Raw genomic sequence first — 20,170 nt, 5'->3', positions numbered from 1 at the left:
CTAAATGATTTTCATTAAATCTTAAATATTTTTCCTTATGATTAATATGTGTAAAACTAGATAATTTTTAAATTCCTGCTGAAATATGTTACTTGCAGGTGATTCACATGGTCAGAAGGAAATAATTATAGACAAACTAATGGAACTGCATAACAAGTTAACTCTCACCATAACAGAGTACCAGATATTACTTCAAATGCTAATTTCATTCTTCAAGAATTTGTCAGAGGTAAGAAACATAACATTTTCATGGAAGCTATATTATTATGGGGAGTTTTAAGGGCATCACAGTACATTTTAAAATTCCTTTTAAAATTCATTTTATACAAAAAGTATCTTGAAGTTTTTTTCGAAACCCAATTCAATACTTAGTATTCAGTGGCTTTATTCAGGTTTGCACTACTTGAAATTTATTATTACCTTTGCATTTTTCAGTTTCATTAAGAACTTTCACGGTTTCCTGCATGTTATGTCCCAGTTTATACAAAGGATTTTAATGTAGCTCCATCTTTTTGCTTTTGTACTTAGGTGGAGAAGACTATAGAGAATCTTCAATCACAGTATCATGTTACACGGCTACCTAATGCAGTTGCAGACATAGAATTATTGTTAAAGGAGCATGAAGCATCAAGACAAGCTGTCATCGAACTCTTCAAATTCACACAAAATGAGAGTGAGCAAATTATTTCAAGAATAAATCAACAGGTAAGTGCTTCCTATTTTCATTCTTTCTATCTTATTTTGAAAAATCAAATTACAATGATAATGGATGCCATTTATCAAGAAATTATTTTCTGCAACCATGCAGGGGAACCATCCAATACTTACTTAGAATTAATTGAATATTGACTAATCACTTTGCAGCAGCAGCAGCAGCAGTAGTAGTGGTAGTAACTACTACTACTACTACTACTACTACTACTACTACTACTACTACTACTACTACTACTACTACTACTACTACGAGGCCTCATTTAGTTCTACAGTAAAACCTCGTTAATTCAAAGTCATTGGGATGCAACATTCAGACTTCGAATGCGATGTTAAATAAGTAGCAGTGAAGTGGAACTACACTGGGTGCTTCCACAAGCTTAGCTTTAAATAACGGAAGTCCAAAAACCGTAAAAGTAGTTAGTGGGACATAAAGCAAATAACATTATTATTCAGTAACAGAAAGGAACAAACAAGTGTAATTCTAGTCATATATAGAAAGATAGGAAAATGAAAAGGAACACACAATAGGATAAACAAAGTGATAGGGAAGATAGGGAGTTGGAACTCCACTGTTGGCAGTAGCTTCTGCAGCTATCAGGAAGGATAGGGCTGACCAGGAGGGGAGGGGATCAAATGAGGTGGGTAGGGTTGAGGCTCTGGTCATGGGGGATTCCATCGTTAGACGTGTGGGGAAAGTGTGTGGAGGAAAGGAAACCAGGGTAGAGTGTTATCCAGGAATTAGGTTGAGGCAGATGTTGAGGAAAGTAGAAGAGAGGGAAGTGGGGAAGGAGAAGGTGGTAGTGTTTCACGTAGGTACCAACAACATAAGACAAGCTGATATAAATACCAACATAGTTGGAGATGTGAGGGATGTGGTAAATGCAGCACGGGTAGTTTAAGTAAGCGGAGATTGTAATCAGTGGAATACTGTGTAGAAGGGATACTGACTGGAAGATGTTTGGGGATTTAAATGAGACTATGGAGTGGGTATGTGGGAAACTGGGAGTGACATTTCTAGATCCTAATGGGTGGGTAGGAGATAGGGATCTGCGCTCAGATGGCCTTCACTTAAACCGCAGTAGTAAGTATAAGTTAGGAAATTTGTTTAGAAGGGTAATAGGGAGGTATATTCAGGGAAACGGGGTTGTCTAGGGAGTGGTGATAAGGGTACAGAGATCTTGGAAGTCAAGTAGGGATGACATAAAAATGTTATCGTTGAACTGTAGAAGTATTGTAAAGAAAGGAATAGAATTAAGTAATTTAATAGATATATATTTACTAGATATTATAATAGGAGTTGAATCATGGCTGAGAAATGATATAATGGATGCAGAAGGCTCATTTCTAATGATAATAGGCAACTTGATGTCTTTGGAGTGTACAGATCGGGAAAGGGTAGTGCTGACACGGATTCAGAATTATTTGATAAGAAACAGCTATGTGGGAAACGACATGGAAAGAAATGTGATTGCAGCGGGAGATCTGAATTTACGAAATGTCAATTGGGAAGGAAATCCGAACGACAGGAAGCATGAGCAACAAATGGCAAATAAGCTAATATGGGAAGGACAGCTGATTCAGAAAGTGATGGAACCAACTAAAGGGAAAAATATCCTCAACGTGGTGCTCGTAAAACCAGATGAGCTCTATAGAGAAACCGAAGTAATAGATGGCATTAGTAATCATGAAGCTGTTTTGTCGTAGTTAAAAATAAATGTGATAGAAAGGAAGGTTTTTAACAGTAGAACTATTAGGCAGTACCATATGGCTGATAAAGCAGCCATGAGGCAGTTTCTAAAATGTAACTATTATTGATGGAAAACTGTAAATAAAAATGTAAACAGACTCTGGGATGGGTTTAAACCAATTGTTGAGGAATGTGAAAACAGGTTTGTACCTTTAAAGGTGGTAAGGAATGGTAAAGACCCGCCTTATTATAATAGAGAAATAAAGAGACTAAGAAGGAGGTGCAGATTGGAAAGAAATAGAGTTAGAAATGGCTGTGTAAGTAAGGAGAAATTGAAGGAACTTACTAGGAAATTGAAACTCGCAAAGAAGGCAGCTAAGGATAACATGATGGCAAGCATTTGTCATACACATCATCTTATCTTCTTCTGTTAATTATTCTTAATACTTTCCACTTTTTCAGTTCATGTGGATCATGTCTCAGGTCTAGGTAGTTACGAGATTCCTCTACTTTCTTGGCCTTTTTCCTGGTTATCTGGGATTGGCAGTAACGTTTTATGGATGCTAGATGCCCTTCCTGAAGCCACCTAAACTGTATATGGGGGAGGATTATTTACTGTTGAGTGTTTCTGTGGTAGTTAGTAGCGTCATATGTTGTATGTATTAGGATGGTCACAAACACTTAGTCCCTGAGCTAGAACAGTTAACCAAACGTGGTTAATCTCCTCAGCCCGTCCTTGAAATGAACCCAGGGCCCTACACCAATATGCTGACAATTCATCCTGGAATCCGGACTTTCAGATATACTTAAGAGCCTGAAATAAACATTCTTAAGAGAATTTTCAATAAGTTATAGCAAAGAATTCAAATAACTGATTTGTTTTTGTTAACAAAATATTCAGTTTTAGTCTCAAATTTTCCAGTGTATTACTAAATTTCATCCAGAATAGTTGCTGCCCATTCATGCTTATAAATAAAAATACCTTGTTTTTAAACGGTTCATTGTGGTCACTAAAAAAGTACATCATTTTGTATCTTCCTTAGAATAATTGCATTTTGTAAAATCCTTACTTGTGTCAGCCGATTGACAAAAGGCCAATCCCTGACTTTGAAGCAGGAAAATAAGTGTTCACAAATGGAACTTTTAGCCTGAAGAAAACCCAACAGATTCTAGGCATACACATTTTTGTTAGGTTTTTTTCAACTAAAGAGCCACGTTTGCAGTATATAAGTGTAGAAATGAAGTGAAGTTAGTAAACCTAAAATCAACATCATGAGTCTCACCATCATATTGTTCTGATTGCCAGTTACAGTAACTTGCGATCTCGCAAGCTACTAATTCTAACATTACAACACACCCACAAGTTTTATGGAAACATAATCTGTGTAAATTGCTATAATAAATGTTATTATAATTTGTATTTATTTATTTATTTGCATGAAATGTTACAATTTTTAGGAGTGTGAAGATGAATTGATTTTAAACCGATTTTAAGCAACAATATACATATGTAGTACTGTAAGTAGATATAATGAAATAGTTAAATTTGCTGCATAGTAATATTTATACATTTATTTGGGTACACAGTTGATGAAATATTGAAGTTTTCTTACCAACATTTCTTCTATATGAACAGGAAGTAGAATATTTCCCATTTAAAACAGTGTGTATTAGTGAATAGAGTATATTTATACCAAAATCTCAAAACTAGTAAGAACAAATTATTACTTACAACATTATGTATCGGGCGAGTTGGCCTTGTGGATAGGGCTGCGCAGCTGTGTGCTTGCGTCTGGGAGATAGTGGGTTTGAACCCCACTGTCGGCAGCCCTGAAGATGGTTTTCCATGGTTTCCCATTTCCACACTAGGCAAATGCTGAGACTGTACCTTAATTAAGGCCATAGCCACTTCCTTCCAACTTCTAGGCCTTTCCTGTCCCATCATTGCCATAAGACCTACCTGTGTCGATGCGACGTTAAGCAAGTTGAAGAAAAAACAAAACAAAAACACTATGTCTAAAGACAACATTTGGCACTTACGGAAAAAAAAAATGCCCTCATGTACACATTTTTTGAAAAGATAATTCGTGACTGACAGTTGTATACCAGAATCACCATCACTCTCACACTGCTGGGATTCTGATACAATTTTGACTTTCGTGGAAACCCGTTATGATGACATTCATTCAATTGGCATTTCAATTTCGGTTTGTATGATGAGACCCATGTCTCCTCCACAGTTGTGATGCGGTATAGGAAAACCTCTCTTTTATGCCCATAGCGTTCTGAGTGTGTTTGTCCAGCATCATATCATTGCCATTTCTGCAATTCTGACAAATTTTGCGAAATCCATTGTAATGCAATTTTTCTCGTGCTGAGGTGGTCTTTCAGGATGTGAAACACATCCTTAGGCATGAAGATATGAAAATTACGATACACTCTTAGGCAGTTGGCCTGTCTCTCAGGCTAACTCACAAACCATCTGGACTGCATCCATTCCCATCAGTCCACCAACAAGCAGCACGTCCTTGTCATTAGTACCAAAACGACCCAGCTGAAAGATGTCGGCTGCATGCTGTCATCCGTCATTGAAATCTTTGAACCATTCATGCCCCGGTTCTGTAAGGCAATTCCAAATCCCCACACATCTCAGAAAGACCTTCACGACACTGTAGTGCTGTATGGCCATGAGCAAATTCAATTTTAATCCAGCCGTACTTTTCCTGTTTTGAGAACATATTGGATACTAACTATTTGCCCAGTCTCTCAACATAGGACACTATTCTTCTCAGCACAGTTCATGCACAGAGCATTGGATGGAAGTGTCCATGTGTAGTCAGGTAGATTGTGTATCACCCTAACATGTGCATACATGAGAAACACTGGTTCCATTTCATGGTGTACATACAACAGTATAGTCACTAGTAAAGAAACAGCTCTCGTATTATGAATGTGAGTGTATCTATGTGGTTTATTTTTGTTGAGTTTGTGAAGAAAGTCGAGGGTAGTAACAATTTGACTTCTTATAAATCCTGATGTTTTGAACCTGCATGAATAAATTAGCGGTTAAATAAATGTTGACTCTAATAATTGGTTCTCTTTTTTTAATAGGAGCCAGCAATACCAGCGAAGCATGATATTGAGAGAGTAACAAGGCTTCTTCAAATCAAGCAACTTGCCTGGGAATCAGCCTGGACAGATCGTAAACTTCAACTAGAACAACATTTTCAACTCTGCCAATTTGACTCTGATCTTCAACAAATCAACTCTACCTTAAGTGATCTTAGTAAACAACTCTCGGCACTGCAGGGTCAGTATGGGGAATCTTTGACAAGCGCAAAAGCAACATCATTAGCTTTTGTGTATTTTGAAAAAACTATTGAGGTAAGCGTGAACAGAATAGATGATAGTGCAATACATAGATTTAACAATACTTCTAAATAGGCCATACTTCTTTTTGTACTAAAGCCTTCCTCTAAACTTCATTCAATTACTCAGTTCACCTGGGCTGGTGAATAAGGGACATTTGAAGACATTCAATTTTTTTTTGTGAAGTACTTCTTGGATTTTGAAAATAATCACTCCTCTGAATTTACAACAGTCCAGAACTCTCATGCTAGGTGTAGAAGACAGCGTAGTTGTATTTGAAAAAAAAAAAAAAAAAAACAAACAAACACGATGTTAGTGATATTATCTTGGCAGAAATTGACACACTTGAAAAGTACTGTAAGTCTGATTATTGATTGCAACTGAAAACAGATTTTCAACATCGTTAATAGTTTGAGTTACTTTAAGTGGACAACTTAGCTGATTCATGTGTATACTGTAATTCCTTTGGTTAAAAATGTAAATTCTCTACAAGCAGACTAATGCTGGCTACAAATAGATAGTATTAACAAAGGATTAAATATATTACATGAATGAACTCTTTCAAATTCAAAATTCAAGGATATCTTTAATATCGTAATTCTCTCATGATCTGTCTTTCCACCTGATACACATGAATAATTTTCTTGCTTTTACATCATTTGATTTTTGTAATAATCTCAAAATGATCCATACATTTTTTAACACAATTCTGTCCATTGTAACTGTAGAAGTTGTTATATACAATTGTTTTTCTAGGAAACTTATATGAAAGGATTATGAATTCCCATCACATTAAATTTTAGTGGCCATATTAATTGGATTATTTCTTAATTTGCTGTAAGAAATACTTGGGATAGTGTCGTTTATCAGAGCTGAAGCTCATTTTCCTCATATCATGCCCTGCGCAGGTATGCTCACGATTTGTATCAAATGATTGCAGACGTGGATGATGTCATATTTGGTTCAGCTCAGATGCGTTCATGCTAAGATGAAAATCTTGACTAGTGGCTTCCTTTTAAAGTTAGCCTCATATCTTACCAGAATTATAAGTAATGTAAATAATACTAATGTGGTATAACTTAAACGTGAGGAGGTGGATGCTGAAATTCATTATTGGTCCCACCGTGTGATTCGAGCACCATAAAGAACAGCTGGAAGAATTATGAATGAAAACCTACAACCTGTTTTCCAGTCATTGACCGGGTCTGAGATGGAATGAATGAAGCCCCCATCTTGCGGCGAGGATAGGAATTGTGCCAGCTGCCGAGGCCTGTTGCACTCCTCTGGGGCAATGATTAATGACCGACAGATGAAATGAAATTATAATGTAGAGTGTTGCTGGAATGAAAGATGACACAGAAAACCGGAGTACCTGGAGAAAAACCTGTCCCACCTCCGCTTTGTCCAACACAAATTTTACGTGGAGTGACCGAGATTTGAACCACGGAATCAGCGGTGAGAGGCCGACGCGCTGCTGCCTGAGCCACGGAGGCTTAGCTGGAGGAAATGTATCTCGAGAAATAAAACATCCGAGTTCAACAATGCCTTTCTACAATCAGAGTACCAGCTTGACTATGTCAAACTGAGCTCGATAGCTGCAGTCGCTTAAGTGCGGCCAGTATCCAGTATTCGGGAGATGGTAGGTTCGAACCCCACTGTCGGCAGACCTGAAAATGGTTTTCCGTGGTTTTCCATTTTCACACCAGGCAAATGCTGGGGCTGTACCTTAATTAAGGCCATGGCTGCTTCCTTCCAACTCCTAGTCCTTTCCCGTCCCATCATCGCCATAAGACCTATCTGTGTCGGTGCGACGTAAAGCAACTAGCAAAAAAAAAAAAAAAAAGAAAAAGAAGACTATATCAAAGTTATTGAATTGATTTCTGGAGTATGTGGCACCATCCTAGACTTTTTAATATAAATTTCTGAAAAGAGTTTCAGCTGCCTGTGAAAAGTGTTGATAAAATTGCCATTGCTGCGATTCAAGGATCTGTGAATATACTGTACTCTGATCTCATTTTTATGGACCATTCTTTTCCCCTTAAATTATACAGGATGTCCCAGGAGGAATGGTGGAATGGATATGACAGGAACGTTCATTTGAAGCAAAATCTTCACGTGGACAGGCCCTATTCCAAATGGTTTCCTAGATGGAAATTTAATGTACTTTTGTTTTTGGGCTAATGGCGTGCACGTACGTGTCTTACCCACACAACCCCTTTGGTGACACATTTGGTGTTTACCCGACAAAATTAATTAAATCTCAGCCATGGACGCCCAAGAGAGTTTCAGTTTACTCGGTCTGCCAGCTAGTGGGCTAGAATAAAATGGAACGTTGAAATTGGCGAGCAGACAGCCTGATGACATCAACTTGAAATGTCTGCACACGGTAGCTGAGGCCATACGATTATTATTATTTATTACCCCTTTGATGTTTTATTCTAGACCAACCTACCTCGTTGCTTTCAACCTCTTTGCTCGGGATGTCTTTCTGTCTTTAAACTAGCCTGTTGAATGTGCAGTTGTCCACGGTGTGTTGTGAGTGAAGTAGTGCGAGGGATTGAGAGTGTATCAAAGAGAGGCATCAGTTAACTTTGTTTGTACACACGCTGGCCAAAATGCCATACATCTACTCTAATGAAGAATATACAGATAATGGCGTATTTTTATGGCTTCTGTGATGGTAGTGCTCCTGCTGCTGTCGAGGAATACCATTGGTGCTTTCCCACACGTCGAATTCCTGATCGTAGAGTGTTTACCAGAGTTTTCAGCACATTGCATGAAACAGGTATTCTTCAAAGTTCCTATTTTCCTTCTGAACCTGTAGTTCAACAACCTGTGCAGGAACAGCAACACATTGTTGAAATGATGCAGCATAGTCCTACTACCAGCACACGGTGACTTTCTGCTCGTAACAGTGCCCCACAGACACGTATATGGTGAATATCACATGTGGAAACTTTAAACATTTTAAAACATCAAAGTGGTTGGGTGGGTAAGACACAGATGTGCGTGCCACTAGCCCAAAAACAAATGTACATTAAATGTGTTCTATCTTGGAAATCATTCGGAATGGGGCATATGTCCATATGAATTTTTTGCTTCAAATGATCGTTCCTGTCGTATCCCTGAATATTGACCATTCCTCCTGGGGCACCCTGTATATCTGTGTGTATGATGTATTACTTTGTCAATTTGGCAACCTGTCCATGCAGGAAGTTAGAGACATTTTGAGTAATTTCTTCTTCTTTAGGAGCTCGCAATGATTGTCATGTATTAAATGGATGAGGGAAAGCATTCTTTTACTCATACGACATTAGTGTTTTGCAAGGATGTATTGTCAAGTATACAGCTGATTCCTGATAATCATTATGCTTTCAGATACTTACTGACAGGCTGATCATTAACTTTGGCATATAGGGAAAGCAACTGGCCTCCCTACCCCGGAAAATCTGGATCAGGAAATCTTCATGAGAGGATTCAGTCATCATTTAGAACAATGACTAAGAATGTACAGTATAGCACTCGATAAAACCTACATATAAACCCTCTAGCCTTGCTCATGACAGCCACATTGGTATTTCTTTACTCATAATAATAAATAATAATGTTATTTGTTTTACGTCCCACTAACTACTCTTTTACGGTTTTCGGAGACGCCGAGGTGCCGGAATTTAGTCTCGCAGGAGTTCTTTTACGTGCCAGCAAATCTACCGACACGAGGCTGACGTATTTGAGCACCTTCAAATACCACCGGACTGAGCCAGGATCGAACCTGCCAAGTTGGGGTCAGAAGGCCAGCGCCTTAACCGTCTGAGCCACTCAGCCCGGCTTACTCATAATAAAACCCATCGTAACATTAAATAGAAATCTTACACTTTCATGACTGTCAAATGATGCAGTTACTCTGTCAATTACCTTGTCACTGTCTGGCTCCATGGCTAAATGGTTAGCATGCTGACCTTTGGTCACAGAGGTCCCGGGTTTGATTCCCGGCTGGGTTGGAGACTTTAACCTTAAATGGTTAATTCCCTTGGCTTGGGAACTGGGGGTTTGTGCTGTCTCCAACATCCCTGCAACTCACACACCACACATAACACTATCTTTCATCACAATAACATGTAGTTGCCTACACATGGCAGATGTCGCCCACCCCCATTGGAGGGTCTGCCTTATAGGGGCTGCATCCGGCTAGAAATAGCCACACAAAATTATTATTATTATTATTATTATTATTATTATTATTATTATTATTATTATTATTACTTTGTCACTAGATTTTGTGCTATCATAGTGCCCTCTAGGAGGGGCCTGGTATAGGTGTTTCTAGATGATGTCCTTCCTGACTTGCATGCATGGGTGTGGTGGTGGTAGTGATAATGGGATAGGAAGAGGATGAAACCCGGTGTCGACACATAGCCTCCTACTGTCAAATAAGAGCAAGGGGTCTGCTCAAGGCTTAAAATTCCCATCGAATGGATGAATCACCATCAAGAGTGTCATATGCCTTCATTTAATATGAATTATGCAGTGAGGTTTTGTAATTGAACCCAGCCTTTTGGCATGCAATCTAGTGATATGATATTGTATACCACCACCTCTGATGGCGAAATTTTTTTCACCAATGGGACTTGAACCAGCTGATCATGGTGCCAGACCATAAAGACTTGATGCCTTAACAGTCATGGCTACCAGTTGGACAGGAACCCAATGAATAGCATAGAACACTGACTAAAAACTCTTCAAAAGGGAATTTCATCATCTCTTATTGAAGTTTTCTATTGATAAGAATTGTAGTACCTCTGTGTTAATATTAAGAATGTGCAATGACTACTGTGCCTGAACTACTGAACCTTCTATGAAAACCATGTTGTTTGATTAGGTATTTGTGAACCATAATATTTGGAAAGTGATTGAGTTTCCAATTTTAGGCAAGCTAGATGGGAGGATGGAAACACACTTAAAGATAGGATAGAGAGGGCAAGAACAAACTTTGCATCTTCACTCATAGAGCTCCTCTCCAATTGCTCCCACTTCATCCAGAGCTCATTCTTCTCAGCCTCCAATAGGCTCATTCTTCAGGAGGGTGCCATTCAAGAGAATTCTAGAATTCTTCTTTCTTGATATGCAAAATGTAGGATGAGGAGAAAGCTGGAAAAAAATAAATGGTTGAAGCGTGAAGGAAAGTACAGTAGTTTGGTTAGTTTGAACATTAAGGACCCCAAAAAATATTTGAATTAACCATGAATTTGAATTAAAAAATATAACACACCATACACCTGTAGCGTAACAGTTAATGCTATTAGCTGCCATCCTGAGGTGCCTGAGTTCGATTCCCGGTCATCATCATCATCATCATCGTCATCATTTCCTTTTATCCAGCTGTAGCTGATTCCCAGTTCTCCCAGAAATTTAAGATTGGCGCGAGGGGTGGTATTTGGTTAAAATGTACATACAGTTTGCCTCCATTGGAGGTATACCTGCTCCACTTCAGTGCAAGGATACAAATTTACTTTACACACCATACTTACAAAAATCTTGTATTCAAAATAATTACTATTTTTTTCAGTGGTTCCTTGAGTTGCAATGATGGTAGAATATGGTTATGCAATAACGAACCATAAAACTGTACATAGCATTTTAACATGAAAAGCATTTTAAAATAAAAAACACATCAATCATGACACTACAAACATTGTTAAGTGAATCAGGCAGGTGTCAATGTTATACTGAAAAACAAAAGCTGATATCCTAATGCAGCACACTGTACTGCAAGCAATTGACTGTAAATTAAAGCTGTGAACATTCTCATCAGTTCTGGGTCCATAGCAAAGCCAAGCTTTTGTCACTTCATCCATTAACGGTTGATATTTTACCAACTGTCCCAACGCATTTTTTTAGTAGCCAGTGGAATGTCCCATTTCATTTGTTGACAGTTGGTAATCAACTCTACATAGAGTTCCAGGTTTAGGCCCAATGAGGAGATTTGCCTGGTTACTGAAACTTAAAGCTCGCTACTAAGTCCACTCAGGGAGCATACCGTCAGGTGGCCAAGAAATTTAATCAATCAGTCACTACTGATCTGCATTTAGGGCAGTCGCCCAGGTGGCAGATTCCCTATCTGCTGTTTTCCTAGCCTTTTCTTAAATGATTGCAAAGAAATTGGAAATCTATTAAACATCTCCCTTGGTAAGTTATTCCAATCCCTAATTCCCCTTCCTATGAACGAATATTTTCCCCAATTTATCCTCTTGAATTCCAACTTTATCTTCATATTGTGATCTTTTTCTACTTTTTAAAAAAATTATGTGTACCCATTTTCTTGTGACTCGGTACTGATATGGACTTAGCAACAAAAATCCAAATTCATGGATATCTCTGTTATCATAGCCGGTATGGTAAAAATGTATAACCAAGCTCGATAGCTGCAGTCGGTTAAGTGCGGCCAGTATCTAGTATTCAAGATACTTACAAAAATCTTGTATTCAAAATAATTACTATAATTACTATACTATACTACACTATAACTTTATAGTTATGTAGTATTTATTGATAGGTCCACTAATAACATAAATATTTGAGAATTAATTTTAGGCCTTCGCTTAAACTACCATTTCACTCAGCGTGAATAAAATTATTTATGGCCTAGATTGTAGCGACTTATTCCCCGACTTCAATCAGTCAATCACTACTGATCTGCATTTAGGGCAGTCTTTTTCTAAGCTTTTTTTTTCTTAGCTTAACCTTTTCTTCACTTCGCAACAACTACAATTCTGTTTCCAGCAGTAGCATGATTGTACACTAGTTTTCTCTGCCACCCAGGCAGCGTTCCATCATCGTTAAACATGGCTCTTTTTTTTTTAATATGCAAGTTCTAATTTGGCATTTTTACCTCAAATTAAATAATGCAATATTAAAATTAAACACACATATTTAACATTGTGTACTTATGCCAAGGGTCCACGAGAAGAGTTTGAAATATTCATGAATTTGAATTTAAAACTTTCGAGTTAGCCAAGTTCTACTGTAGTTTAATACAGATAGAGGAAGACAAGAAACATAGGACATGCACGCTCTTGCCATTGTGATTATTCTTGTGCATTTTCTTTCCTCCCTCCTAACTTCATATCACTGATGATTTATGTTTGTAAAGATACAAGTAATGTAAGAACGATTCACTGGATGGCATGCTGGCAAAGATCCACTGGGTCTTACTATCATGTAAAATTGGAGTAAAGAAGAAGTTGCAGAGAGCTGTCAGGAAGAGGAAAGGAGTGCAATATATTTATATTGGGATCATGGAAATAATATAGAGATTTTAGCATACTTCCGGTTAACTGATTTAGTGCTGCAAACAAAAATCCTGTGAAGAGTTCCAATACCAACAGAAGATTCAGTGTTAGAATCTTCAGTTATATTAAAATGAGCTCTATTTCAGCATGTACTTGAAATTCCAGCAAACTTTGCAGTGTTTATATAAATGTTACAGCTGCTGCATTCTCAACACAGTCGTACAACTGCTTTCATTGGTATTTTCTTTCCAGTTGCTGGAGCTTCGTATTCAGACATTTGTGACAACAGCAGAACAGATGTTAAAGTCTGAACATGGATCTTCTCCTCACATTGAAAGGGAATTGAACCTCCTTCAAACACGGTGGTCATCATTTCATGCTCAGGTTGTAGAAAGTAGACGTCTGATCGACTTGAGCATTAAGTACTTTACATTAGTTGAAGAGGTAAGATTCCATTCTATGCTTTCTGATATATGAACCCCAATTAGATTATTCCTCATTTCATGCTCTGCTGGTTATTGAGTTGATGAATACGTGAATGAACCTGTGCCTTTGAATTATTGAACATTTCTAGTATTAGTTCCTTTCCAAAATCAGATAATTTTACAGTTTAGATGCTAAAACATTATTTCATTCCACAGTACAAAAGTTCATTGCATTGAGGAGGAAATGTTTGGTTAGAAATATCAGGTTGTCCCACTGGAATGATAAAAAATAGACAATCTTCGTCCTGTTTGATGCATTTTATCGTTTCCTAGGCTGAGGAATGGTTCCGTGAAGGAAGTAAACTCTTGGTGACTATTGCTAGAAAGTCAACTACAGTAAGACTACCAGAAGAAGCAACTCAGTTACTGAATGAAGTTGAAATCTTCCTTAAACCAGGAGAAGCAAAGCAGGATGAGAGGATCAAAGAAATATCTACCCTTGCTGTTGAATTATATGGTGAGCTTTTTCTTTTGTATGAATTTCTTCATCATAAGTCAATAGCTATTTTCTTAGTGGTAACTATGGTACCTAATTTAGGTTCATTTTATTATCAGTAATTAATCTATTACAGCTAAATTGACCAAACATCCCAAATTATGTGGGACAATCTCGCTGTCCTAACAAAAGCTCAGTGGAAGCTTAAATGTCCTGCTTTCAGTAAAGATAGTGATTTTTTTCACAAATGTCAATATCTCAAATATCACAGTGCCAACAACAGCTGACATACACATCTATTATTTTCAGTTTTTGTTCACATTCAATTCAGTCGGTTATTTTTTTTTTTTTTTTGTTCTGTTATGTATAGGAGTACGTGTGATGGAGAGAAATTCAGTTTTAGTAATCTGAGTTTGTAATTTGTTTTCCCATTGAACAAAATCTGAACATTTGAGAAATCAGATCAAGTAGATGATTTCAAAGCTTTGTTAATGACTGATTTTCATTGATCATAGAATTGTTTAGAATTCCATGAATGTTTGAAATTATCTACGCAAATGTTAAAAAGAATTGTATCTTATTGACAATTATGGACTGTTTTTGGCTAAAGTGATATTTCCATAGAACCAGAGAGTAAATTTTGATACAAATGATATTAAAATGGATAATGAGAATAATAAATTGTACTTTTATGTTAATTTTATGGGTACTTGAAACACATTTCTGCTAAAATATAACTCGTCAGTTTTAAAAACAAAATTTTTGTTCCTGGCACTTTATTTTAACAAATTATTTCCAGTTTTATGAATTTTTAAATTATCTTCACTACTGTAACCAAGTAAGAGTGTGAATCAAAGTGAATCTTTGAAAGTCTTGATTAAAAGTGGATAACAGTAACTTTTAATCATTCATTCATTTATTCAGCTTCCATAGACTGTACAATATCATATTTTGAAATATGCCAACAGTATAGGAGTTGTCGAGTGATTTCTTAATACTAACAATAAAATATGCACAATAATGAACATTAAAAAAGAAGAAAAAGGGAAAAAACCAGAACATTAAATACCTCAATGTTAGGATAGCACATCCCGATTTTAAAAAATAATAAATAATATTAATAATCAATATTTATAGGACAAAAATCTATGAGTATGGTGTTAACAATACGTACATAATCACTGTGACATCAACATATTTTTAAGGCTATATACTAGATATTAAGGAAATTTACAATTTAATAAGTAATAGCATCATTACCAGCACTTCATCATGTATTCTTCTGTACTATAGAAGCAGCTATGCAGCAGGAGATTTTTTAAAGCTGTGGTAAATAACTGACGGAACTAATATCTTTTAATCTTATTTGGAAGCTTATTATATAATCTGATTCCAACAGAGTCTACATGTCTCAAGGCAATGGTTTTACTCTTGTGCTCGATAAAAATATTATTTCTTGTTCGCGTCTGGTAATTGTCATTGTCAAAATTCTTTCTGAACTGATCAATATTTTTTTTCACATGTAGAATGCATTGCATGATGTATATGCTTGGTACTGGGAGTATCCTTAGTCTCTTAAATAATGGTTTGCAATGATCTAACCTTTTACATCTCGATATGATTCTGATAGCTTGTTTCTGTATTTGAAAAATAACATCAAGATTTGATGTGTAGCAGCCCTAGAGACAAATAGCATAAGGGAAGACGGAATGGAAATATCCAAAATATGCTATTCTAACATATTCTTCACTACAACTTTTAGACAAAATCCTTAAGGCAAAACAAACTGAACTCAGAGACTTCCCTATTTTTTTAATATGACAATCCCATCTTAATTTTTCATCTATATGGAAAACCTAAAAATTTTGTGGTTACTGTATTTTCAATTGCATTTGCATTTAATATAAGGTTGTAATTTTTTTTTCTTTTTTTTCTTTCAGTTTTGTCATGGTAGTCAGATGCCTTGAATTCCATGTATTGGGCCTTTTTTAGGTTCAATGTTATCTTATTTTTCCTGAACCATGATTCTAACCTAGACAGGACTGTATTTACTGCAATTTCTATAGACATAGGGTCAGGATTATTTATAATTATGTTTGTATCATCAGCATACAGAATTGCAGTTTTTACTTGATTATTGTGAGGAAGATAATTCACATAGATCAAGAAAAGAACAGGCCCCAAAATACTACCCTGCAGAATACCTATGTTTTTCACCTGAGAGTGATATGTCTCATTATGCCCTTTACTGTTACAATGTGTAATTTCAACAAACTGGGATAGTTTATCCAGGTATGATCTAAACCAGTCATTAACAGTTCCTCTAACCCCAGTCTGATATAATTTATACAACAATATTTCATGATCAACAGTATCAAATATCTTTGAAAGGTCAAGAAATAATCCTGTCACAGTTTCATCATTATCAAGAGCATTTACGACCAACTGTGTAAAATGTGATAAAGCAGACATAGTACTTCTGCCAGCTCTGAACCCGTGTTGTGCATTATTTAACAAGTTATATTTGATTAAAAATTTAGTAAGCCGATCTTTCATAGCACATTCAAATATTTTTGAAATAACAGTAAATATTGATACTGGTATGTAATTATGTAAATTGTGTACGTTTCCACTTTTAAGGACTGGGATAACTTTAGCTATTTTTAAGAGATTAAGAAACTGACCACTAGAAAATGAGGTAAGTTAAAGGCTGTACCAGATAAGGAGCACATTTTTTAACGAGTTTTGTGGGAATTTCATCTACACTTGTGAAAGTTTTATTCTTCAAAGGCTGTATGATTTTAAGAACTTCCAATTCTGTTAGTGGAGTTAGTTGCATAGAGTTCTGTACAAAGGTTGGGAGTTCTGGTTAATACATCTGATTTATTTGCATTTTCAGGTTTGTATGGTAGGGATAGAAAGAAATCATTTATATAATTAGCCAAATGATGAGGTCATTCATTTGTATTCCCTTATAATTTTTTATGGCATAACTTTATTTCCAACTGCATGTCTGTTGGTTTCTCCCTTGATTACATTCCATATGGTTCATGATTTATTCCACAACTCTTTAACTTTCTTGTTATTGTGCATTATCTTAGCTGCTCTGAGAACTCTTTGATAGATTGATTTGTAGTTTTTAACATACTTACAAAAATCCAGGTCACAACTCTGCTGTGCTAATCTACTTAGTAATATACATTTTTGACTTGAAATCCATATGCCCTTCGTGATCCACGGCTTTTTTGAAGTTCCATTAATTACTGCAAGTTTTTTTGGAAAATGTAATTCAAATTGCATTAAAATATGCTATGAAGATTCTCTATTTTTGGTCAATGCTATGACCAAATGTTATTGGAGCCCAGGTCTGAAGTTTAAGACTTTCATCTGAATAATACTGTAAAACCCTGTTAATACGCTCCTGAAGGGACTTGGGCCTAAATGCATAATAAGCAGGATAGTTCTATAGATGGGAATTGTTTTAATATATGTGGAAAGCAATTTTGACCTGGCCTCGTGGTGTAGGGGTAGCGGTGCCTGCCTCTCGCCCGGAGGCCCCGGGTTTGATTTCCGGCCAGGTCAGGGATTTTTCTCTCGACCTGAGGGCTGGTTCAAGGTCCACTCAGCCTATGTGATTAGAATTGAGAAGCTATCTGATGGTGAGATGCTGGCCCCGGACTCGAAAGCCCAGAATAACGACTGAGAGGATGCGTCGTGCTGACCACACGGCCCCTTGTAATCTGCAGGCCTTCAGGCTGAGCAGTGGTCACTGGGCAGGCCAAAGCCCTTTCCAGGGCGTAAGTGCCGTGGGGTTTATTTTTGGGACAATTTTGACACCACTTCATTGGCAATTTTTTTAAATCATTAAGTAGTTGCAGTGAAGATGCAAATACGATCTCACTTCTTATGGAAAAAGTCTTAGATTGTTGTTTGCCTTGAGTGTGTATTGTTTTTATGAATTATAATATTTTCTATGTAGCTGAATTAACTATTAGCATCACTTGATACATCACTGGGAGCAACATCAATGTATTTTTGGAACTGATTTACTGCTCTGAGGGCTTCGTTTCCTGTGGGGACATTTTCCTCCGCAGATTTAATTTCCTCATTGTTTTTCATCTTCGGCAGTAGCAGCAGCATGAACCGCAATCTATGGAATAATGTTTAAATTCTGCTGCAACATGGCACCCACTTGCCATGGCTAGCATAGCAACAATATTTTCTAACATTTATGTGATAGTAGTGATTCTGATGTCGAGATTTCTCGTCTCAATGAGAAGGTACATGTCATTGATGCCCAAGAGGACAAGGAAACATGATTGTTCTTTATGTTCAATCTGGAAAGTGATGTGTAGGCGATGTAATTTACTTTTGGAGCCTGTCGAAGGAACCCAGGACTCAATCCAAACAAATGCTTTTGAAATTACCACACAATGAAAAATATATTGCTACAGATGTAGTTGAGTGAATGGCAATATACAATGTTGAACAGATTTGGTTTGTAATATATTTATATAGGTTTTCCAATATTTACCTGGTCTTAAATTGGACATGCAGGGAAGCAAGTGGAAATCTATATATATAAAATAACTTGTCCTGACTGACTGACTGACTGACTGACTGACTGACTGACTGACTGACTGACTGACTGCCTGACTGATTCATCACCGCCGAGCCAAAATTACTGGACATAAAGGAATGAAATTTTGGGGATACATTCATATTAAGATGTAGGTGCTCGCTAAGAGAGGATTTTTGGATATTCCGTCGCTAAGGGGGTGAAAAGGGGGTGAAATTTTAAAATGAGGGTATCTATATCTCAAAACTTTAAAAGTTTACAGATGTAAAAATTGGTATTTAGAATCTTCTTTAAAAATAAGGAAATACGTATTTTTTTTTGTTTTCAGAAAATCCCAATAGGAGGGGTGAAAAAGGGGTTGAATGCCTTTAATCAGGATACTGGTACTTATATCTCAGAAACTCAAGATATTACAGACCTGAAAATTGGTACTTTTGATCTCTTTTAAAATAAAGAAACATGTATTTGTTAGAGTTTGGAAAATCCAATTAATGGGAGGGTGAAAAGGGAGGAGAATTTTAAAAATGAGTTTATCTATATCTCAAAACTTTGAAAGTTTACAGATGTAAAAATTGGTATTTAGAATCTCCTTTAAAAATAAAGAAACACATATTTTTTGGTTTTTGGAAAATCCCAATAGGAGGGCTGAAAAGGGGTAAAAAAGTGGTTGAATGCCTTTAATGAGGATACTTATATCTCAGAAACTGAAGATATTACAGACCTGAAAATTTGTGTTTGGGATCTCCTTTAAAAATAAAGAAACACATATTTTTTGTTTTTGGAAAATCCACTTAATGGGAGGGGGGTGAAAAAGGGGTGAATTTTTGAAATGAGTGTATCTATATCTCAAATTTTTTTAAAAGTTTATGGATGTAAAAATTGGTATTTTGAATCTCCTTTAAAAATAAAGAAACACATATTTTTTTGTTTTTGGAAAATCCCAATAGGAAGGGTGGAAAAGGGTGAAAAATGGGTTGAATGCCTTTAGTGAGGATGCTTATATCTCAGAAACAGAAGATATTACAGACCTGAAAATTGGTATTTGGGATTTCCTTTGAAAATAAAGAAACACAATTTTTTTTGTTTTTGGAAAATCCAATTAATGGGGGTTAAACAAAAGTGACAATCTGGAGTGAATTTTTAGAAAGACTGTATCTACAGTATATCTCAGAAATGTAAAATGTTACAGATGTAAAAATTGGTATTTGGAATCTCCTGTGAATGTAAAGAAATATAGGTGATTTGTTTTTGGAAACTCCACTTAAGGGGAACTAAGAAGGGGGTGAAATTTTAAAATGAGAATTTCTACAGTATATCTCAAAAACTTACCATGTTACCGAAGTGAAAAATAGTATTTTTTATCTCTATTGAAAATAAAGAAACATGTTTTTTTGCTTTCTGAAAAACCACTACGGTGAGGGGTAAAAGTGACTGAAAATGGGGTTGAATTCTTTTAATTAGGATACTGATGTCTCAAGAGCTGAAGATGTTACAGATGTGAAATTTGGTTTTCTGAATTTCCTTTAAAAATAAAGGAATACTTTTTTGTTTTTGTTTTTGGAAATCCACCTAAAGGGAGGAGGGAAATTGAAAAATTAGTTGAGTTATTTG

General features: G+C 36.4%; 1 protein-coding gene across 2 annotated transcripts in view; it reads left to right on the top strand.

Moving 5' to 3' along the window:
* LOC136863973 (titin) overlaps positions 1 to 20,170 on the top strand; it is a 982,878-nt gene that overhangs the window by 777,116 nt on the left and 185,592 nt on the right. For both annotated transcript variants that reach the window (XM_067140442.2, XM_067140441.2), the window contains 5 exons: positions 99 to 229; positions 529 to 705; positions 5,513 to 5,785; positions 13,312 to 13,503; positions 13,818 to 14,001. In XM_067140442.2, coding sequence (XP_066996543.2) covers positions 99 to 229; positions 529 to 705; positions 5,513 to 5,785; positions 13,312 to 13,503; positions 13,818 to 14,001 — 957 coding nt within the window. The remainder of the gene's footprint in view (positions 1 to 98; positions 230 to 528; positions 706 to 5,512; positions 5,786 to 13,311; positions 13,504 to 13,817; positions 14,002 to 20,170) is intronic.

The sequence above is a fragment of the Anabrus simplex genome, chromosome 2 (assembly GCF_040414725.1).
Source record: "Anabrus simplex isolate iqAnaSimp1 chromosome 2, ASM4041472v1, whole genome shotgun sequence".
Lineage (NCBI taxonomy): Eukaryota > Metazoa > Arthropoda > Insecta > Orthoptera > Tettigoniidae > Anabrus > Anabrus simplex.
This window is presented reverse-complemented; position numbering and strand designations above follow the sequence as displayed.